The sequence below is a fragment of the Phycodurus eques genome, chromosome 18 (assembly GCF_024500275.1).
Source record: "Phycodurus eques isolate BA_2022a chromosome 18, UOR_Pequ_1.1, whole genome shotgun sequence".
Taxonomy (NCBI): domain Eukaryota; kingdom Metazoa; phylum Chordata; class Actinopteri; order Syngnathiformes; family Syngnathidae; genus Phycodurus; species Phycodurus eques.
In genome coordinates, this window is record NC_084542.1 from 2,934,320 (window position 1) to 2,959,349 (window position 25,030).

Sequence of the window (25,030 nt, forward strand, 5' to 3'; positions counted from 1 at the left end):
ATTTTGAAGCTGCGAGAAGAAGGAAAATCGATCAGAGACATTGTACAAACATTGGGCATAGCCAACACAACAATTTGGAATGTCCTGAAAAATAAACTACTGGTGTATTGAGCAACAGACATCAAACAGGTCGGTCAAGGTTATCAACAGCAGTTGATTGTGAGAGCTGTGAAGAAACACCCAAAGACAACAATCAGTGACATCACTGCCAACCTCCACAGGGCAGGGTTGAAGGTATAACAATCGACTGTTCGAAGAAGACTTTGAGAGAAAGAATATACAGGCCATACTACAAGATGCAAACCACTCATCAGCAAAAACAGTCAGAGGGCCAGATTGGATTTTGCAAAAAATTACAGAGAAGACCCACAACGGCTGTGGAGGTTTTATGGACTGATGAGACCAAAATTAACCTCTACAAAGTGATAGAAAGGCTAAAGTTTGGAGAAAGAAAGGATCTGCTTATGATCCAAAACACACAAGCTCATCTGTGAAGCATGGTGGAGGTAATGTCATGGCTTGGGCTTGCATGGCTGCTTCTGGAAGGGGCTCACTCGTCTTTATTGGTGATGTAACTCATGATGGGAGCAGCAGAATGAATTCTGAAGTCTACGAAACCATTTTATCTGGCAATTTACAGAAAAATGCATCCAAACTAATCGGGAGAAACCGTATCATGCAAGAACACAATGACCCACGATACACTGCCAATACAGCAAAAGGACTTCATCTGGGGGGAAAAAGTGGAAGGTCTTAGACTGGTCAAGTCAATCACCGGACCTTGACTCAATAGAGCATTCACTTCACCTCCTGAAGATGAGGGAGAAAGAGGCTGCAGTAAAGGCTTGAAAAAGCATTACAAATGAAGAATGCAACTGTCTGGTGAAGTCAATGGGTCACAGGCTTGATGCAGTTATTGTAAGTATGGGTTATGCCACCAAATATTCAATCAGAATCAGAATCATCTTTATTTGCCAAGTATGTCCAAAAACACACAAGGAATTTGTCTTCGATAGTTGGAGCCGCTCAAGTACGACAACAGACAGTCAATTTACAGAACACTTTGGAGACAGAAAGACATTGACAAAAAAAAAAACAGTCACTGAGCAGTAAAGGGTTGCTAGTTATCTGGTAATGCCGGCTCATTTTTTCTTTTTTAGTTATTTTTTTGACAATTGTGCAAAAAGATGCAGAGTCCTCTAGCACTAAGAGCAGTTCGAATGATTAATATTGCAATAGTCCGGTGCAATGACCATTGTGCAAAGGGCGCCGAGACTTCAAGGAGTGTATGCGGTTTAAAGTGACGAGTAGTGCGATAATCTGGGACAATGTTGGTTGTGCAAATGTTGCAGATACTCCTCAATCAGTGTGCAAATGGAGCAGATCCTACTCTGGCATGAGTGGCCAGTATATGCAAATAGTGCAGCATGGCGAGACAAATACAGTGAGTGCACGAGTAATGTATAATTGGCTCCACAGAAATGTGACAACGAACTCAAGTCAAAAAATTGCCAGCATGTTGTAATGGAATTGTAAGTTAGGTGTTTAAGAAGTTGATCACATGAGGGAAGAAGCTGTTGGAATGTTTGCTAGTTCTAGTTTGCATTGATCGGTAGCGCCTACCTGAGGGAAGGAGCTGGAAGAGCTGGTGACCGAGGTGCGGAGGGTCCGAGAGGATTTTACATGCTCTTGTCTTAGTTCTGGCAGCGTGCAAGTCCTCAATGGTGGGTAGGGGGGTACCGACAATCCTTTCAGGAGTTTTGATTGTCCGTTGCAGTCGGAGTTTGTCCTTTTTTGTAGCAGCACCAAACCAGACTGTGATTGAAGAACACAGGACTGATTCGATGACCGCTGTGTAGAACTGCCTCAGCAGCTCCCGTGGCAGGCCGTGCTTTCTCAGAAGCAGCAGGAAGTACATCCTCTGCTGGGCCTTTTTGAGGACTGAGTTGATGTTGGTCGCCCACTTCAGGTCCTGAGAGACTTTAATTCCCAGGAACTTGAAGGTCTCGACGGTTGACACAAGGCAGCTGGACAACGTCAGGGGCAGCTGTGGCGAAGGATGCCTCCTGAAGTCCACGATCATCTCTACAGTGTCGGCCGCACCACAGCTCCAGCCGCTCCGCTTCCTGTCGATATGCACTCGTCACCGTCCTTGATGAAGCCAATGACAGTGGTGTCATCTGCAAACTTCAGGAGTTTGACAGTCGGGTGCGCTGAGGTGCAGTCGTTCGTGTAGAGAGAGAAGAGTAGCGTAGAGAGGACACAACCTTGGGCCGCCCCAGTGCTGATGCTGCGTGTGGATGAGGTGGCCTCCCCCAGCCTGACCTGCTGTGTCCTGCCCGTCAGAAAGCTGTAAATCCACTGGCAGATGGCAGGTGAGACGCTGAGCTGGAGAAGCTTGGATGAAAGGAGTTCAGGGATGATGATGGTGAACGCTGAGCTGAAGTCCACGAACAGGATCCTCGCGTAGGTCCCTGCACTGTCGAGGTGTTCTAGGATGAAGTGCAGTCCCATGTTGACTGCATCATCCGCAGACCTGTTCGCTTGGTAGGCAAACTGCAGGGGGTCCAGCAGGGGACCTGTGAAACTCTTGAGGTGGTCCAGCACGAGACGTTCAAAGGACTTCATGACCACAGATGTCAAAGCGACAGGCCTGTAGTCATTTAGACCCGCGATTGCATGGTTCTTGGGGACTGGAATGATGGTGGAGCGTTTGAAACAGGATGGAACTTCGCACAGTTCCAGAGATCTATTGAATATCTGTGTGAAGACTGGAGCGAGCTGGTCCGCGCAGACTTTGAGGCAGGATGGGGACACATGGTCTGGGACTGCTGCTTTGTTAATCTTTTGTTGTTTGAAGATGCGTCTTACATCCTGTTCATGGATGGTTAACGCAGAAGTCAGACGTGTGATTGTGGTCGGTGTTACGGCCGGGTGGGTGTGGGGTGTGAAACCGTCCTTTTCAAATCTGCAGTAGAAGGTATTCAAGTCGTTGGCTAGTGTGCTATTGTTCTCAGCGTGGGGGGATCGTCACTTGTAATTAGTCAGCGATTGGAATGCATGCCAGACTGATTTAGAGTCGTTAGCGCTAAACTGTTTTTCCAATACTTTTGCTCACTTGAAAAGTGGGTTGCTTCAAACAAAAGGTGCTCTGTCCTGAGTTGTTTAACACATCTAGATGTAAACACCATTAAATAAAAGATGGAATTCTTAACTTCTTTCTCATGCCCATCTTTTGATCTGAAACCCAAATGTCTTCAGTGTAGAACAAAAACAAAGGAGTTGACCTTGCTGTTCCAATACTTTTGGAGGTAATTGTATGTGGGAAAGATAATTTGGTTTTGATGTTTGAAAACAGTAAAGATTGACACATTATTTAATCCAACACACCTTCAGAATTTGTACGCCACTTCATACTTGACATTTCTCTTTGCATCCCGGCATGTGAGTGCGTTGCACAACAAAAATATACAGTGTAAATGGAATTTCCACTTCTGATTAAAATAAGTATATTAATATCCATCCATCCATAAACTGTGCCGCTTATCCTCACCAGGGTCGCGGGCATGCTGGAGCCTCTCCCGGCTATCTTCGGGCAAGAGGCAGGGTACACCCTGAACTGGTCGCCAGCCAATCGCAGGGCACATATAAACAAACAACCATTCACACTCACATTCACACCTACGGGCAATTTAGAGTCTTCAATCAACCTACCACGCATGTTTTTTGGGATGTGGGAGGAAACCGGAGTTCCTGGAGAAAAACCACGCAGGCACGGGGAGAACATGCAAACTCCACACAGGCGGGGCCGGGATTTGAAGCCCAGTCCTCAGAACTGTGAGGCAGATGTGCTAACCAGTATTTTAATGTATTACAATTAATTATAATTATATGATTATATATCCACAGTTGTCCTCATACTATAGGTTTACATACCCTGGCAGAATTTGTAAGATGTGATCAGGCAGAGCACGTTTTATTTTTAATTGAATTCTAATTAAAAGGAATATCATAATAGCACAATCATTGAACAAAACATAGAAATCAAGAAAATAATGACATGACCTTCAGCACATTTTCCAAATCTGTCAGCGTATGTAAAAAAAAAACACTATGTGCATTTTGTTAATGGGGATTATGTTTTCACACAGTTGTCGAGACTATGGCTAAAGACGCATTGGCAGAGGCGGGCTGTTATTTTGATGAACTCAACAAGCTACGTGCACTCGAGCCAGATGTCAGCCAAAAGACGGCAGAGCTCAAAGAAGACTGCAAAGAATTTCTGGACAAAATTGTGCAGTTTCTGAAGATAATCGGAGGTCTCATGGACCTGGTGGATGAGTTGGCAAACGAGACAGAGAGAGAAAAGTTGAAGGCTCTCGGAACAAGAAACCTCCTGAAGTTTGTGGCAAACCAAAGGGAGGCCCAGCAACAACAACTTTCAGCTCTCATTGCAGAGAAGATTACGCAGCTTAAGCGATATCGCATTGAGTATGAAACTCTGTCTAAAGTAGAAGCGGAACAAAATGAGTTTATTAACCAGTACATTTTGCAGAAGTGATAATGACATAGAGACTCACAGAGGTACCAACAATGCCCACCCAGTGTCTGAAAAACAGGCGTTAACGTTTTTGTTATACTTATCACATTGTATCCATATTTTTGTACTTTACAAATTAAGAAATAGTCACTGTATGTTACATATTGATTACATGAATAAGACACATTTCCAACAAACAAATGAGGACTCAGGTTGTGTTCAGAATATAATGTGTAGTCAAATATGATGTAAAAAGTGCTGCTTATGAGGATATCAAAACCTAAAAAACAGGCAGTCCCACTGCACTGTCCATCCATCCATCCATCCATTTTCTGAGCCGCTTCTCCTCACTAGGGTCGCAGGCGTGCTGGAGCCTATCCCAGCTGTCATCGGGCAGGAGGCGGGGTACACCCTGAACTGGTTGCCAGCCAATCGCAGGGCACATAGAAACAAACAACCATCCGCACTCACATTCACACCTACGGGCAATTTATAGTCTCCAATGAATGCATGTTTTTGGGATGTGGGAGGAAACCGGAGTGCCCGAAGAAAACCCACGCAGGCACGGGAAGAACATGCAAACTCCACACAGGCGGGGCAGGGGATTGAACCTGGGTCCTCAGAACTGTGAGGCAAACGCTCTAACCAGTCGTCCACCGTGCCGCCCCCACTGCACTGCACAAAAAAAAAAAAAATAATAATAATAATGTTTTTCCAAAAATGAAGAAAATCCCCAGAAAAACATTTACTAACTTGTGTAAGACAAAGCAACGGGTCACTATTACCGCCACATTTAATTTAGCAAATCAGATGCCTGAAAGTCATTTTCTGGAGAGGCAACAGTAATAACAATGGCAAGAGTGAAGTGGAATTGTGAGCATTGAAATCACGTTTTATATGCAGTGGACCCTGCATACTTGCAGTTTGGCAATCCGTGGATTTGTTTTCCAAATATAGTATAATTATTTTTGATAAATATATAAATAAATAAATGTTCCCAATGCAGTTATAATGGCTGTAAATTATCCACAGAGTTTCAATATTCGCAGTCCAACCCAGTCCCTATCCCTCACGAATAGCAGGCGTCCGCTTATGCATGCAATGACATGCTACAGACATGTTATATCACAGACATTTGTTCAAAATGTGATTGGCTTTCTCTTTAGATGTGTCTTGTTCTTCTTTGTTTGCTACTGCTGCTAGTTTAAATAAATAAAGGAACATATATATTCTCTATATCTTAAAAAAGAATTATAATTCAAATCTAGCTAACTTTTCACATTCCCCCACACAGGAGAGAAATATATCCAAACTATAATCTACCTTCAGCGATTTTTCTTTTTTACTCATGCACTTACTTTCTCCCTTAGGAGTACAAGCTCTTTTCATGTGACTGAGTGGTGGAAGAAACCCAAAAGGGCAATTACATGTAGCTCTCGTGCACAACTTCAAATCCAATCCTTCAGGGGGTTGTTTTCCACTGTATCTGCAGATTCTTAAAGCATGCAATGCATAGTGCTGAGGTGTTAGCTCTTGTGGGCTTCGTACCGTTCTCGTATCAATTATTAACCCAGTGCACCTGAGTGCTTCTGTAGTTAGTTTTGGGGGGAGGCATCAGAATCATAATCAACCTATAACAGGAGTAATATGTTCCCACATAACAACTGCAAGGTTTAAAAAAAAAAACCATACGCTTCAGAGTTGACGTACAGTATACTGTACTGGTGTATTCAGAATAATTACCGGAATATTAAGGCTATTAGTATCTATAGAAATTAATTTTTTTTCTTTACAAACTCACATTTAGGATATAAGATTAAACTTTTTTTTTTCTTTTCTTGTGACTCACCGCAGCAGCTGTTTAACCATTGCGTTCTGTGGTACATGGAGTTGACCAACTTCTGACACATGTGAACTGGTATCCCTCGCCCAATGATCGGACTACAGTTCACACTTGTCTTTGTGCCTCAGAAAGTATTTTTTATGACACACTTGTGTTTGATTCAAACCCCGGGATTGGGCTGTAAACTCTATGTTACGTTAGTGTTATTGGTTTAGAACTGAGATGTTACTGGTCACTTACTGGTTTGGTTGAAGTGATTTTTTTAAACACCCATTTTAGGATATTTCCCTCTGTGGTTCTTCAAGTACTGTAGAATGTATTCAAACTGATCCCAATGTTTGAGTGTCTTTTCAGTGTCCTGTGGCTTAAATAGTGTTTGGAGGTTGTCTGACAAACTCTACGGCCCCTAGACTCCAAAAGAACATTCATGCTTTGCATTTGTTCCTAGGCCTAGGTGAAAATGTGTTCAAAGAACACACACTGGTTCTTTGAACACATCTTCACCATGTTTTTTTTTGCAACAGTGGTATGTTGGGGGCTTTTTGCCCATAGCTTGACTTCAAGAAATGTAGATGGATTGTTCCACCTAGAATTATTTTTTCTTTGGAGTCAAGGTCGACATAGTATTCAAAATCGTATCCCGGGGACTTTGGGATTAGGCCCATTCTTGCTGAGGAAGACTCCAAACCCTCAATGACCCCGGCAGGATGATTGGTAAATGGATGAATAAATTGAAACATATGAGGACTTTTCTTAGGATAATCCAGAGACACAGTATAGGTAGAGGTATAAAGAGCAATAAGAACTAGATTTAAAAAAGGGCACTTTCAATTTGTATGAGTTCTGATATGTATGATGGGTCAGGAAAGCAGCTAATGGCAGCAAGTTGGAGTGCATGACTGCAGAGTCAGCCGTGAGCTCTCTGGGGCCTCAGACACGTTCGGGGCAGGGGGAAAAAAACAACACCATTTGGAATCACCTGTATACTAGCTGTTACATGAAAACATATAATGTCTCTATAATGTGATCTTGAAATACACAGACAAACTGAGCTGAAATACATATGCTGGAGCTAATGGTGATATAAATTGATTATAATCATAGTAAACATTAAATTACAGGTTAATTGCTACTGATGCTTTCCATGACGAGGCTCATTCACACTGGCTCATCCAGATGTCTGTATTTTTAATTATCTTCTGAAGGAACTATCATAGACAGTTCACATTTCCTCTTGAAGCAATAACATGTAGTGGCATTACGTTAAAATAGCATCTTTTGATTGGACGCTGGCTTTTAAGAAAGATAATGTAATATTGTTCAATGAGCCTGGACACCACTTTTGCTCTTCTGGGTGTGCTTGTAGCAACTCCACATGAAAGCGGTCTTAACACTTGACAGGTTTGGGGCGGTCAAGACGAACAGTGGTTCATTTGTCTCTTGATAGCCTGTGCATAATCTCTTTGATCCAGTTTATTGTATTGTCAGGGCATTGAATCAATCACAACCAGAACAGTCCATTTTCTCTGATAGTTTGTCTTTGGTTTGATCAAGTGTGAATGTGTTGGATTTATCTCACCAAACATTATAATGAATAAACACAAAAGGAATGAAGACGTTGGTCATTTTACTCATGAGGAGGGCGCATGGGAGATTGTTCAGATTACAGCCTCTCAACACGCTCTAAACAATCTCTCCCGTCGCTCCTGCATTTATTTGAAAATAGGGAGGTTTCTAAGTTTACAAGACATAACGTACTAAGCTACAAGACACAACACACTAAGGGTAGGGTTTCAAGGTGAAAACATGGCACCTGCCACGTCCCGGCCACGTCCTTCTCTCAGATGATTCCTGCTGAGTCATCTTCTTGAAGGCGAGACATCTTTCTTTCTAAACATTGTCCATAATACTAATGCAAGCTAAGCAAATAAATGATAACTTCTACAATATATCTAACATTTCCCTCCTGTTTATCATGTATTTGCACAAATTCTCATATCATCTTACAGTCACTTCATTTCGATTTTTTAACTGTAGAATCATTTTTATGAAACAAATACATTTATACTCAGAGTAAATTTGTCATACATGAATTTTGTAGTTTAAACATCGTAATCATCTGAATCAGGAAACAAATCAGTTAAAGCAAAATCATCATCATCATCATCATTATCTTTATCATCAAACAGTAATGGATACATCATCTCCATACGGTTCTCCATGGTGTTATGGCTGTGGTGATTAATTTACTGATTAAAGCCCGAATGCATGGGATACAACAACATCCACAAAATGTCAGAATGGCTGCAAAAACAGCAATTGATATCAATATTGGTGAAATTAGGGTTTTATATTTACCAAAAACGTCCATCCAGCTGTCCCACAAGGAGTGTTGATTGAGGGTCCGTAGACCATCGATGGCTCTGGTCAAGCTGCCATCTGAAGCAGTATTGTTTGTTCTCCAAACATACCGCAAACACCTCCCTCTCTTGCGAGGAGTGTGTCGACAGCTATGCGGTTTTGGAACGTCCTTGAAGAGGTAGCTTTGAGCTGCTCATGCACAGCTTCCAACCCACTCTGAGTCCAATTTCCTAATCTCTGTACATTGAAGTGGATATAGTTTATCCCATCAACATTTTTATTAATCGTACACCACCAGCATATGAAGTCCTCCTGCAACTTGGTCAGCTAATTTGTATTGATTAGGAACTCCATGAGGAACACCTATGGCGTTGATGTATATTTTATGTTGGATAATTTTGCCTCTGCCAGGATAAATCTATTTTTTGTCTATGTTCTAGATTGGACAAAAACATTGGTGCCCTTTCCATTAAATCTTGAACAGGCATAGGGTATACTGACACATGCAATATCAAAGTGATAATAGTTCACAATCCAGATCTTTAGGTAATCTATCAAACAGTCTATCATCTCCGGACCACCACCAGCTGCTGCTCCGTGATACTGGCATAAATTTTGGTCCGACTTTTAAGGTTACTTTACACCGTGTGTCGTTAAGTGGTCCTATTTTTTATTTATTTTTTTCCTTTACTAATCATGTTTATACAAGTGAAATTATTCGGTGCTACTAGAATAGAATTTTGTCCCGAAACTCCTGTGACTACAAGGAACCAATCATAAGTAGTTATGTTATTAACCATTAAAATGTGTTCACTTTTCTTTGAAGTTTTTTAATGGCATTTCTGGTTCAACACGGTTGCCATAACACAATGCTACTCGGAAGTGGGGATCTTTTCCGCCAGAATATGCCCACAAACTCATCATCAAACACACTGGGTGACTTGATTTGTATTTCAATATTAAACTATGGGCCATTTTGCTTATGTTAAACTTCTTTCTATATTCTTTTGCTATTTTTTTGTGACCAACTGGACCAATCATAACCTGTTTCACCAATCCTCAATTCTGCCCATTCTCTTGAGCATCATTGGTGAGAGCCGCATATGGAATTATGATTAAAGTATCTTGATTTTGGGAGGCACAAAATATTAAACTGTTTTGCCGCATTTGGAGGTCATGCCCACAGTTCTGATCATCAACTGTACTCCTTTTGGTACGAGTTAATGCTTCCAAATTTTTTATTATTGGGTTGGTCATATTGGTCCAGTTGGTAGGTGATTTCCTATCTAAAAAATGCGTTGTATCATTTAGGGTGGGACGGTCCATGTACCACAAAACAAAATCAACACTATAGTAACCAAAGTTGCTATGTAACAACTCATCGAATCTCGTAACCAACGCGGGTGTGCCATTCTGCTGAGTTCTCACTAAACGGGTTGGTGTCTTTTTTCTTCACTGACCAGCAAGCGTTTTCAGAATCTACACATCTGCTCCCGCTCCTGTTATCAGACTTTTGCTCACCTTCCCTATTTGAGTACTCAGCTGAAATGACTCTTTTACAGTGTGTTAAATGAACCCACGTGTTTCTTTCTGCTATTTTTTATTGTCCCATTCATTCTTTCCACTCGACCTACACTCTGAGGGTGGTGGTAAGCACAATGGTTTTTCAAATTGATGTGGAACATGGTTCCTATTTTATTGATTATTTGATTTACAAAATGAGTCCCATTATCACTGTAAATGGTTTCAGGTATGCCATATTTTGGAATGATGTCTTTACATAGTGCTTTTGCCACCGTCAGAGCATCAGGTGATTTTGTTGAGAATAATTCGATCCATTTAGAAAATGCATCTATGATAACCAAACAATACTTTTTTCCTTCACTTTGGTTTAATTCAATATTCCTCTCCTGGGCCTCAAATTGCCTTGTGGATTATACCTAGCACAAATCATACATGCTCTACAAATTATTATTATTATTATTATTATTATTTTAATAGGAATTAAAACCATAAGTTGTATAATATTGATTTATCTGTCTTACCATCCCTCCTGTTGAGACATGTGACACAGCATGTCTCAATATAGCAGCCCATTTGAATAGTTATTTATTTTATTTTTTTTTCTCTTTGCTAATGTAAATTTCATTTTGTAGTTTTGCACTTTGAATTGCGTTCTTGTTGTGGAACCCTCTTACTGGCTATCAGTATAGATTGTACCATCTTTATTTATTTTTAGTTTGCATGCCTCGGTTAATGCTACTAATTCAGCAGTTTGTTCGGCCAATTCCTGACAATCATGCTGCGTGCCTTCATCAGGTAAGGGTGTTAGCGTGGCCTGGATTTAAGGTTGTGCATCGCTCAACAGTCAAATGTGGTTGTGACAGCAAGATGGCCATGCAAGATAAATATCTTGCAGGTGTTAAAAACGCCATATTGGTTTGCAATAGGAGAGCAGACACTGTATGTGGGTCCTTAAGAGTTAATGGATGAAATAACACAATCGTGGAACTGCTCTCTATTGCCATTGAAGCTGCCACAACTGCTCTGACACAATGCAGTAATGCACACGTCACGTTGTCTAGTCTAGTTGAAAAATAAGCTATTGGTCTCAGTTTATCACCATATTGTTGTGTAAGTACGGAGGTCATGTCATAGTGTTTACAATCTACAATTTGAATGAATGTTTTATCATTAAATTTGGAAGGCCGAGCGCAGCCCTGGACACCAAATGTTGTTTAATGTCACAGAAGGTCTTTTCCGCCTCTGTATTCCATAGAACAGGTGATGTCATTTTAAGGTTTGCTTCATACATAAATTTTGACAATGGTGCAATCATTTCTGCATAGTTTTGAATCCATGCTCTCCCTTAATTTGTCAGACCTAAAAATGACATCATATGTTTCTTTGTTTGTGGTTTAGGGTTTTTTAAAACTGGAGCTTTTCTGACTTCTAATATAGTCCTTCCTCCTACACTTAGATTATGTACCAGATATTTGACTTGTTTTTTTTACACCATTGCAATTTATTCTTGTTAACTTTATGTCCCTCCTCTGCTAGATGACACAGTAAGGCTAATGAATCTTTGCATGTCACGCCCTCCTGGGGGAGTGAATTTAGACATGCTTGTTATTATTACTTGTGAATAAATGGTTGGACTTTCACAGTAACCTTGTGGTAATCTAGTAAAAATATATTTTCTCCCTCAAATTTAAATGCAAACCAAATTTGACTGTTCTTTTCTATTGGTATAGAAACGAAAGCATTGCTTATGTCAATATTTCTTCATCAATTTCAGTGAGGATCATTTGGTCCAATCATACAGGATGCATGTGTCTCCCTTCATCAGCCTGCGTTGTCCAAAACATCGCATTCCTGATTAGACCAGTTGACGCACTGTATTCCAGTTTGTTTTCTATTTGTCGCCAATCATTTGTCTCCTATCCTTGTTTCAGTAATGTTCCCACATGTTTCCATTGTGACCCATAATCTTTGCACAATGAAATACGTGGGACACTTGTATTTTTATACAGTTCCTTTAATTTGTCCAGTAAAATAATTCCTGCCGCGACTTTTGCTTCATTGTCTGAGTACAGATAATCTTCAGTAATTTTATCAGGTGTCGCTTGTTGTAACTTGTTTTCATATACTGGGTCTTGCATTGGCGTGTTTTTGTACCACAGTGTTATATGCAGCTCATCATTGTTTTTTTGTTTTTTTTATCTTCTATTTGTGTGATAAGCTGCAAGGCTGCAGACAACAGACTCTCTCCCATGTTTAACGGTGGTTTGTCTGGGATATCGATTGTATAATAGAATGTACTTTCTCTGTTTTCTAGTGTCATATAGAGGTTGTCTCTTTTTAATTCATGTTTTCGTTTCACTACAATATTTTTATTTGAAGATGGAATGAGTATAAGTCCTAGTTGGAATAAGCCATCTCTTCCCAACAAATTCACAGGGCACTCCGGGACTTTGAAAATTGGCATTTTACAAGTTCTCCCCTGAGGGCGAACTCTCTCTAATCCACACAGGCTCAAGTTCAAGTTCCATGGCAAAAGTAATTTGCGTATTTGCAGATTTAACTATTGCCTTATGTCCCGATAGTTTGGAACCTGGGATCTTTTCCTACATGCTTTTGTATCGCAAGGAAATTTCATTTCTTTCCCATTTATTGACAAGGTTATTTCAGGTTTTTTTTTTTTTTTTTTTTTGTGTCCAAACTCAGAATGTCCTGTAAATTGAAATCCACTTCCTCATTCTCTGTAATAATTAAACAAGAGGATTTGTTGAGTTGGGAATCAGGTTGGCTTAGTCATGCGGTTGTTTGTCCATATTCTCTGTTATTTTTCTTAGGGCAGTTACGTGCGATGTGGCCTTTATCTCCACAGCACCAACAGATGGTATTATCATAACATTTTCGACCATATCTTACTCTGCTGCGTCCTCTAAAATTATCTCCCTCTTTGCCTCGATAGCATTTCTTTTTCTCCTATCCTTTTTCTCTTTTAGACGCCATGTTTAGCCAAAAAGTAAGTCGTCAAATCCATCTTTTTCCATTTGTGATATATTATTTTTTGTGTCGACCCTCTATTTTGTTTCGAAGTTGAACTAATTTTTGCGAATTTAGCTAGCCAGCGAAACCGTATTTGGTTATCCGCGTGTTTAAATGTTTTATTTTGGAAGGGTTTTGAAGTTGTACACATTGCCAGTCTTTACACGTCAGGCTTTCTGTTGGATTCGTTTTATTGTTATTGTTTCCCATTTTTGTGAATTTGGAAGTCAGTTTATTCGCACCTAGAGTGACCTAATACTGACTTTATTCAAACAATGACTGGGTGACAATGAATGTCTGAGTTATGGTAAACCTCAACCTTCTACCCCAAATGGGGCGGAGGATTCTTGCCTCTGCTTCCAAACTCAGTTGTCACTTACAATCCAGTCTCTTACATCCATACTTTTACACACACACACACGAAATTAGTAACGTTTTAACAAACACACGAAAACATGGAAACACGGAAACACAAAGGTACGGAATTTTAAGTACGTCTAGGACTCCGCCGTCCTTTATTTTTTGAATTTTTTTTTTATTTTAACACGGAATTTTAGCACGTAAAGGACTCCGCCGTCCATGCGGAATTTGTAGGACTCCGCCGTCCATGCGGAATTTGTAGGACTCCGCCGTCCATGCGGAATTTGTAGGACTCCGCCGTCCATTTACTTGCCAGTGACTAGTATTACACAAGGTTTATTTCGCCGCAGACTTCTTTGTCGCGCGATACATTCAAAAAAAATTTTTTTAAATTTAACTCACCAGTCGTCTTCAATCCTGTGGATTGTCGTCAACCTTCAGATCCCAGTTGAGGAGTACGAAGACCAGTCCCGGAAAGGGTCTCAATTGCCGTGGCCACGGTCTCTTAACTGGGTGTCGGCTCCACAACTGGAATCCTCGGGTGTGTTGACATCCGGCTCGAAGGACCAATTTAATGTTGGATTTATCTCACCAAACATTATAATGAATAAACACAAAAGGAATGAAGACGTTGGTCATTTTACTCATGAGGAGGGCGCATGGGAGATTGTTCAGATTACAGCCTCTCAACACGCTCTAAACAATCTCTCCCGTCGCTCCTGCATTTATTTGAAAATAGGGAGGTTTCTAAGTTTACAAGACATAACGTACTAAGCTACAAGACACAACACACTAAGGGTAGGGTTTCAAGGTGAAAACATGGCACCTGCCACGTCCCGGCCACGTCCTTCTCTCAGATGATTCCTGCTGAGTCATCTTCTTGAAGGCGAGACATCTTTCTTTCTAAACATTGTCCATAATACTAATGCAAGCTAAGCAAATAAATGATAACTTCTACAATATATCTAACAGAATGTATGATTAATACATTAGAGTTGTGAACAGAATCGGTGACAAAGGGCAGCCTTGGCGGAGACCAACCCTCACCGGAAATGAATACAATTTACTGCCAGCAATGCGGACCCAACTCTTGACACTGGTCGTACAGGTACCGAAAAGCCCGTATCAGGGGGTTTGTTACCCCATACTCCCGAAGCACCCCCCACAGGACTACCCGAGGGACATGGTCGAACGCCTTCTTCAAGTCCACAAAACAAATGTAGACTGGTTGGGCGAACTCCCATGCACCCTCGAGAACCCTGCCGAGGGTGTAGTGCTGGTCCACTGTTCTATGGCCAGGACGAAAACCACACTGCTCCTCCTCTGATATTCGACTTTTCGACGGAACCTTGCCACCGAGCTATTTAAGCACCTCGATGACCTCAACCCCAGAGATCAGAGCCCGCCTCAGAGAACCCAGACTCTGCTTCCTCATGGGAAGGTGTGTTGATGGAATTGAGAATGTCTTCGAAGTATTCTCTTCACCGACTCACAACGTCCCGAGTCGAGGTCAGCAGTGCCCCATCCCTACTACAAACAGTGTTTTCTGGTCCACTGCTTCTCTCTCCTGAGATCCCAGGATGGTGGACCAGAATTTCCTCGAAGCCGTCCAGCAGTCGTTCTCCATGGCTTCACCGAACTCCTCCCATGCCCGACTTTTTGCCTGAGCAACCCCCAAAGCTGTGTTCCTCTTGGCCAGCCAGTACCCATCAGCTGCCGCAGGAGTCCCACAGGCCAAAAAGGCCCGATAGGACTCCTTCTTCAGCTTGATGGCATCCCTCACCATTGGTGTCCACCAATGGGTTCGGGGATTGCCGCTACAACAGGCATCGACCACCTTACGGCCACAGCAATGGCGGCACTGAACATGATCCACTCGGACTCAATGTCCCCGCCTACCCCGGGACGTGGGTGAAGTTCTGTCAGAGGTGGTAGTTGACACTCCTTCTGACAGGGCATTCTCACAGACATTCCCATCCCCTCACAATACGCTTGGGCCTGCCAGGTTGGACCGGCTTCTTCCCCCACCATCGGAGCCAACTCACCACCAGGTGGTGATCAGTTGACAGCTCCGCCCCTCTCTCCGGGCGGCGATAAGTATACCCACACCTACTCGGCGCCTCTGACTGTGTGCAACTACAGAGTGGAAGAGAGTCCTACCCCTCTTAAGAGAACTGGTACTAGAGCCCAAGCTGTGTGTGGAGGCGAGCCTGACTATATCTAGTCGGAACTTCCCGACCTCACACAACAGCTCGGGCTCCTTCACTACCAGAGAGCTGACATTCCACGTCCCAAGAGCCAGCTTCTGTAGCTGTGGATCGAATCGCCAAGGTCCCTGCACCAGACCCCTATGGCCCCTCCCACGGGTGGTGAGCCCATGAAAAGGGGGACCCACATTATCCTTTGGGCTGTGCCCGGCCGGGCCCCATGGGTGCAGTCCTAGCCACCAGGCGGTTGCCTTCCATCCCCACCTCCAGCTGTGGCTCCAGAGGGGGGGATCCGGTGACCCGCGTCCGGGCGAGGGAAAAGGACATCCAATATTTGTACTCATCATAAGGGGTCTTTGAGCGTGCTTTGTCTGGTCCCTCACCTAGGACCTGTTTGCCTTGGGTGACCCCACCAAGAGTGTGAAGCCCTAGACAACTTAGCTCCTAGGATCATTGGGACACACAAACCACTCCACCACGATAAGGTGAAGGGTCCAGGAGTTTGGTGTCGGGAAAAAAAGTTTTTGATTTACTTTAGGTACAGTATGTACAGTATTTTGGTAAGACACACTTTGAACATACACCGTAGGAGATAACAACAGAGCCCATTGTGATTGCAAATTAATGTTCCCCACCTTGGATTAATAAAACTGTCAACAATGGCAGGATAAACAGATTAAGTAATTAGACATAAACTTTTTTATCCATTTATCCATTTTTTTCCCAATATTATACGCTTACAAAATGGGTCATGATTTTTTGATGAGTAACTAATCGGCTCAAAGTCAATGAAATTCTGTCACGTTTTTAATTATTTGCATCGTGTTTTAAGTGAGCAGCACAGTGACATAGCGGTTGGCAAGTACTGTGGGTGTATGCGTGTTTGTGTGTGTTTGTGTGTTATAGCCGCAACATGGAGACCATCTACATACATACAGGTCAGCAGGTTGTGGTCTCTGTACCCTGTGCATCAAATTACTGTATTCACTGTATTTGTATCTCTGTGTGTGAATGCGTGTGCATGTCTGCGTGTGCATGTCTGCGTGTGTGTGTGTCTCACTATCTGAAAGTGATTTTCTGCCTGAGTGGTTGTTTCCCTCATGCTGCCGATGCCTTGTAATCCCGTGGGAAGCTGCAAAATTACCCCTCACTACTAATCAGATCCATTTATCAGCAACACACAAGGGAGGCCCCAAGTGCGTTTCTAACACAATGACACACAGTGGCAATTGTACATGTATACATGTTGTCTTCAACCAGGGGCCACATAAAAAATCTAAACTGTGATGGAGGGCTGGACCAACAATAACTTTAACTTTTTTCCCTCTTAATATTAATTTTCTTTCAATGTAAAAACAAACAGTGTTTTGATGAGCTGCTACTTCTAATCAGAAGATTAAGGATACTCCCTCAATTTTAAAATGTATGAATTGCGGTTTCGATGAAGTAAATCAGTAAAATCATACAAACCTGTAGCAATAGCAAATTCAAAACAATAACACAAATTACATCACTGTTTCAATATATTTATGTTTATTATTTAATATATTTAACTTGTTAATCTTCATAAATACTGAGAGGTTTTTTGCAGCAAAAATTATTTACTTTTTTGGGCGATTTTGTGAGATACAGTATGACGTGCCAATGGCGGTAATTTGTCTTGATAGCTATTTCTCTAGATGTGCAAATATTTTTTCTAAAGTCCTTGCCTTGTTTGCAGCTCGGCTAGCAAAGCTTTTGACTCCTTTGCCCGCTCTCCGTCAGTCGCGATTCAGATTACTGTAGAGTCCTTGAACACAGCTACTGTACGTGTGCTATAAACTAAACTTGGACTTCAATAAATAAATATTTAGCAGTGAATGTCTTGTTTAGAACACCTTTTCTTTTTTTAATGTGGGCTGACATTTTTATAGGCTAGCCGGCGTGAAGGTGTTAGTTAGCTGCATCAAAAGCTGAGTCAAAAAGCGAAGCTATCAATTTACAAGTCCATCTATGTTCCCACCCTCACCAAGTTTTCTCTGCAGGATGTCTGGGTTATCCCTCAGAAATTGAGTGAGAAGCTTGGACATCCAGGATGGGCTCCGAAAAGAGCCGCTGTTCCTGATGAGAGGTGCCAGATGAGGTGGCTCAGGTATCTGGTTAGGATGCTTCCTGGAAGCCTACTAGTGAGGTGTTTCAGCATGTCCCACTGGGAGGAGGCCTTGTGGAAGACCCAGGTCCCGCTGGAGTGACAATGTCTCCTGGTTGGCCTGTGAATGTCTCAGGAACTTGTCTGAAGAGCTGGACGAAGTGGCTGGGGAGAAAGTCTGGTCATCTCTGCTTAGGCTCCTGACCCTGGATAAGTGGAAAAAGATGGATGAATGGATGAAATAACACATAGTGATGACTAAAAATAATTGTTAATTGCCTTTCAACATGGTTGATGTTCATATATGTCAAATGTCACTCAAAAGAGCACACTATAAACACAAGCTGTCCAGGTACAAGACTATCATACAGTAGATTATTTAGAGGATAATTCTTCACAGAAAAAGTTAAGGATAATGTTTAATCTCTGATTGTAGTCAATGAGTGATGGAAAAATGTAAATAGGTTATAATGTTTTGTGCTTTTCTGCTTACTTCTAGTTAGAGAAATGTTTTATCACTGCGTACAAAGCTTTTTCCCACAGGATGAGTCATGTGCTTGCAGGTGCAAGGACAAACTTGAGCCGAGGAGTTTCCTGTTTCTTGATAAGAAGCATATAACTCTTCTACTGTCTCGACCACAACAAAGAGTGTTATGTGCTGATCACATGAGTTGCAACAAGCATGTATGCCCCCACCTTTTAGACGTTGTAACTCATGTAACAAGTGAACTGCCCTAAGGAAATAAAAAGAGAGGGTTCGGCAGAGTGAACTTTGAATGGGTTGGAGATTGTAACTAAGTACACTCTCGTCCGTCCTCCTTGCAAGTCTGAAAACTGAAGTGCCTCTGTGTCTGTCTTGTTTTTACAAATGTTCTAGGTGTCCTGAACCTGACATTTACTTGGTCCTTCGAGCCAACATACCCGACGAATCCAGCGGGCGGGCGGATTGCAGTATAAAGACCATGGCCATGGCGGACTCCATTTAAAGTGAGTCCAAAAGACCATTTCCGGGACTGACATCGGCCCGCCAGCTGGAATCCAAAGGTTGACGGTACTCTGAGAAGACAGACGGGGGTGAGTTGAGTTTTAATTTAAAAAGGTATGAATGAAAAAGAAAAGGTTTTGCGAAACCTGAGACAAACCCTGTGAATCCTAGTCAATGGCGGGTAAGAAAGAAAATAGGAAAGTTTCGTGGCGACGTAGTTCAATTCCGTATAGGACGGCGGAGTCCTTTAACGAGCTGTTGACAGACGTAGTTCAATTCCGTATAGGACGGCGGAGTCCTCTAACGAGCCAGTGTGAATGAAAACAGTTCGAATGAGAGTGTAAACTGGAAATGGGAAACCACTAGGTTTTTCATTCCATACCAAAACAGTGGGAAAGTAAACGGTGGACTTTTGTGGATGCAAAGGCAAGAATTCTCCACTCGAAAGAGTTGAAGTGAGAAATACCACAGAAAGTAAAATTGAATCACCGTCCTACTGAAAAGAAACAGTGTTCTAGACTACCCTAGGTAGTATTACACTGAACCAAAATTCTACAAAATAGGAAACGGGTCAAGTAAAAAAGGAGAGATGGGAAGACTTACAATGTAATGATTGGAAAATAATTGAAACAAAGAATCCTGACAAAATAAAACACCTTGATAAATGGGTAAAAAACCATAACTTCAGTGGAAGGTTAAAATACTCAAAACCTAACAGCGTTAAAAGACTCAACAAACATTTTTTTTTTTTTTAAATGCACTCCATGCAGGGAGCAGAGAAGGAATTCGCATGTGGGTAGACAGACATTACATTGGTTTGTCTCCAGGAACCATGGAAGAGTACATAAACCATCCTCTCCATGCTGAAAAAGTTATAAAGGAAAAAAGAAAGTTGAAAGGGGGAAGAATTGATACTTTCCACATAGACAGTAGTGAGGAAGTGTTTTATCAAAAAAACAGAGAAAGAGGAAGAGTACAAATAGGTAGAGGCATGCAGACAGGAGGGTTTAGAGCAGACATGCCCAAAGTCCGGCCCCCGGGCCAAATCCGGCCCGTGTTCATATTTCCACTCGCCCGAAGCCTCTGTCATAAAACCAATAATATGTGGCCCGGCAGTACAAAATACACGCGTAATTTTATATTTCACCACAGGATGGCAGTAAACTTGTGGCTGAACTCTCGCAGGGCCGTTTTGCGCATGATCTGTTTTTTGCCCATTTTATAAAATGGCAACTGTAAATAAGAAAAGGAAAGTTGATAGCGAGGGCCGACGTTTCCAGGACAAATGGAAGTCTGAATATTTTTTCACTGAGTTTAGAAACAACTGCGTCTGCCTAATTTGCCAAGAGATTGTGGCTGTGTTCAATCTCTGCAAGAAATAATGACCCGTTTTCCAGCGCACAATATCAGTGCGCAAATGAGCAGGTATGCCGCAAACATCTCATCTCTGACTGAGGAGTTTCAACAGCGTTTCAGGGATTTTGCAACTATTGAAAAGGAGATCACGCTTTTTTCTTCTCCCGTTTCCGTGGATCTCAGTGACGTTCAAGCCCACCTGCAGTTGGAGCTCATTGAGCTGCAGTGTGACACGGAGTGTCGCAGCCGGTACCAACAACTACCTCTTGTCAACTTTTACCAGCAGCTGGATAAAGACAGGTTCCAAGAGATTCGTACATTTGCTAAGAAAATGTTGAGCTTGTTTGGCTCGACATACTTGTGTGAGAAGACATTCTCAGTCATGAACATGAATAAGAACCGTGTGAGGACAAGACTAAGTGACTCCCACCTGCGTGACATCTTGCCCATTAAAACCACCGCTTTTGAGCCAGACCTGCCCCATTTACTGCAGTCGAGATCTCAGTATCACCCTTCACATTAATGCAAACATGTTGTTTGTTGATTCTGATGAATAAAATTTGTGTTTGAGTCAAATTTCATAAAAATACTTTATTTGCATTTCATTAATTTTTATTTTAACCTTCATTTATCCATGTCAGGCAGTTATAAGATCTACCTAGCAGCAGACAGCATAGTAAAACAAAGTAAAATAAAATTACAAAAAAGCATTCCCCTCGTCGGTAGCATGTAAAATTAATGCTGGCCCGCATTAAAAAATTTTTACGGCAATGTGGCCCCTGAGCCAAAAAGTTTGGGCACCCCTGGTTTAGAGGAAATGGTAGAGGAGGATTCAGACAGAACAGAATGGAGTGTTGGTGTTGTGGAAAGGAAGGACACATATCAAGAGACTGTCCAGACAGAAAAACTACAGATGAAAAAAAAAAAAAACTAGACCGAGACGAAGGGGAAATTGAACTGACTTTAGAATATGACGGTACTGAAGAAATTCAAAATCTTCAGGAAATACTGACTATGCAAACAGACAGACCAGAAGTGACGTTATTAGTAAATGGCAAACCTATAACCTTTCTGTGTGACACAGGGGCGTGTAGAACAACCTGTAAAGATACAATTCCTGGAATACAAATGTCACCAAAATCAATAATGATCTGCGCAGCAAGTGGGGAAATCTGCGCAGCAAGTGGGGAAATAAAAGTAGTCCCACAGTCATTACCAGTGTGGATAAGAGACCCTGATGGCATATCATGCAAAATGAATATACTAGTGTTTCCAGAATGCCCAGTGAATCTGCTAGGAATTAGCCTTGATACCCACTCAAGATGGAAGAATAGTAGTAAAAAGACAATTCAAAATACATAACGAATAGATGTTTGTAATACAAGGAATAGGTTTGCCATTGTACTATTACTCACTGGATGTGTTGAATGTACTTCCGTGTGAGACAGGCTCAGCCCTCCTAACAGAGGGGTGAAAAGCCATCACAGACGCACAAGATAGAATGACACCCGACAACTTACATGTGACAACGTGGTACAAGACCAGACCAGGACCAGACGCTAAGTATGAAGACAAACCTAGGAAAACACCACAGAAAATCACAATTATATATGTCTATTCGGACGCGGAAAGCACCTCTGTAGCCGGAGTAACGCTAAGTCCGGAAGCAAAGGCATTACATAAAGAATGGACCCCACCACATGTGTCACTTTACAAAGACTACCACACTGAGTGGAAAGAGCTTTCAAAAATGGTGGAAGAGGGCGAAAGAGCTACAGATTGGGTAGCTACATCTGTAAATACGTGGACCAGTGCAAACACAGGTCTCACCAGAAAAGCACTCTTCTGGTGCGTAAGAATCCAAATTGGAGTACACCGACATAAAAGCCCAGAATGACATATTCTCCTGACCGAGGAGGAAGAGATAATACTTAAAGATTTGCCTATAACATTGTGGTCAAAATGCGCCACTGATGTTGGGCGAGTGAAAGGAACATTACCTGTACAAATACGACCAAAAACAGAATATAGACCTTGTGTAGGACAATATCCACTAAAACCAGATGCTAAAGAAGGTATTAAACCAGTGATTTAAAAAAACAGGCTCCGTCAACAGGATGGCGTATGGTGCAGGACCTGCAGGCAATAAACAATGCTGTAATACAAAGGGCACCATGTGTGCCTGATCCTTATATGCTGCTAAATTCGTTAAGATCAGATGCAAAGGTATTTACAGTGATAGACCTTAGTAACGCTTTCTTTTCGGTACCAATACACAAAGATAGCCAATTCTGGTTTGCATTTACATTTGAAGGAAAAATATATACTTACACAAGGTTACTAGAAGGATATTGTGAAAGCCCAACTATTTATTCACAGGTTATGAGTGCCAGTATGGCAAAATTCCAAACCCCTGGGGAAAGTCAAATACTACTCTACGTAGATGACATATTACTGGCCTTCCCAGACAAACGTACCTGTGAAAGTGATACTTTGGCTCTCCTAAAACAGTTGGCAGACGAGGGACATAAAGTGAGCAAAAATAAGCTCCAATTGTGCAAAGAACAAGTTAAATATTTAGGGCATAATTTGAGTAAAGGAGGAAGAACAATAATAGAAGATAGAAAGACAGCTATCTTACAAGCTCCAAAACCACTAATAAAAAAACAGTTTTTTGGGACTAACAAATTACTGTAGGACATGGGTGCCCAATTATGCAGAAATAACTGCACCATTAAACAAACTCATGTACAGTGAAGACCTAAAGATGACATCACCATTACAGTGGAATGAGGAAGCAGAAAAAGCGTTTATAAAAATAAAACAAAAACTAGCAATATGCAAATGCACTGCAAATACAGCCGGAGCAGACAGTATCTCTTTGGAGAATGCATTAGCTGACAAAGCTGCAAAAGCTGCAGCACAAGGGGAAGAGCAAATACTAAATCTGGAAAATAATAAGGAACTATACAAGGACACTTTGAAAGATATGCAAGAACAAAGCCCACTGAAAGAAAAAGAACAGTGGCTTAAAATTAGTGTAAGAATTGAAAACATGTATGTAGGACCTGAAGGTAAACCTGTTTTACCAAAAAACTTACATAAATGGGCAGCAGTATTGAGCCATGGTTCAACACATGTCTCAACAGGAGGGATGGTAAGACAGATAAATCAATATCATACAACCTATGGCTTTAATTCTTATTCAAAAAAACTTTTGTAGAGCATGTATGATTTGTGCTAGGCATAATCCACAAGGCAATTTGAGGCCTTGAGAGGAAAATTTCCTGCACCTCAATACCCTTTTCAAATAATTCACATGGACTTTATTGAATTAAACCAAAGTGAAGGGGAAAAGTATTGTTTGGTCATCGTTGATGCATTCTCTAAATGAATAGAGCTGTTCCCCACAAAACATCCCGACGCACTAACAGTAGTGACGGCGTTATGTAAAGACATTATACCGCATGGCCCTTGACATGATCCTTGCCGAAAAGAATGGTGTTTGTGCAATGTTTGGTCCACAATGTTGTACTTTTATTCCCAACAACACAGCCCCGGATGGAAAAGTATCGAGAGCCCTACATGGGTTATAAACTTTGGCTGCTGAAATGGCAGATTCAACAGGCGTTTTCCAACCCCCTGGAAGATTGAGCTACGGCATGGTTTGGAAAATGGAAACACCTTGTAATTACATTCATAATTGATATTGTTACTGCTGTTACTTTGTTATTGCTTTTCGGATGCTGTATTATTCCATGTGCGAGGACACTGTTTGTCAAGATGGTCACGGGAGTGGTGGGAAAGAATATGAACCAGCCGGAATCACAGATGTTGATGACCTCCGAAGGAGCTCCTACTCCTGAAGTTCTGCTCACACAAGACGACATCATGTCCAGATGGATGAATTATTGTCTTTTCCCCTCCTCAAATCAATATATGGGGAGGTTGTTGGCCTGTCTCAAGAGTAGTACTGGCTTATGAAGAATGCTTAGCTCATGACTACATATATCCTCTTATAGCCTTCCACATAGAGTAGTACTGCTTAGGGTATGTTACATAGTTCCACTATGTAAACAGGGGAATTGTTGGATTGTTCTATTTGTACTCATGAAGCTATGTTCCTTTCTTTAACAATTAAGTTTCATTTCCAAAACATCCAAGGCCAGAGGGGTGCCCACATCTTAGGATGACTCCCTTTTCTTATTTATAGCACCCAAGGTAGATTACTGAAGAATGATGTTCTTAGGATGACTCCCTTTTCTGATAACACCCAAGGCAAGAGGTACCTTCTGCTAAACATATATTAAAAACTTCTCCCAGTCAGATCCAACTTACATAGATGCAATTGGAATTCCAAGAGGGGTACCAGATGAATACAAATTAGTCGATCAAGTAGCATCAGGGTTTGAATCTACAATCTATTGGTGGTGTACAACCAATAAAAACGTAGACCGAATAAACAACATCCACTACAATGTACAGCGGTTAGGAAATTGGACACAGGACGGTTTTGAGGCCGTACATGAACAACTGGCTGCCACATCTTTAATGTCATTTCAGAACAGAATTGCACTAGATATGTTGCTTGCGTAGAGAGGACGAGTGTGTGCCTTGTTTGGAGAACAGTGCTGTACGTTTATTCCAAATAACACTGCAGCAGATGGCATCCTGACCAGGGCCATTGATGGCCTAA

The 25,030-nt window shown here is 41.7% G+C and overlaps 1 protein-coding gene across 1 annotated transcript; it reads left to right on the forward strand.

Moving 5' to 3' along the window:
- The first annotated feature begins 4,162 nt into the window (after positions 1–4,162).
- ift20 (intraflagellar transport 20 homolog (Chlamydomonas)) lies at positions 4,163–4,561 on the forward strand. Its single transcript, XM_061704838.1, has one exon. It carries the CDS (start codon positions 4,163–4,165, stop codon positions 4,559–4,561), a length of 399 nt encoding a protein of 132 aa, XP_061560822.1.
- Positions 4,562–25,030: the final 20,469 nt, after the last annotated feature.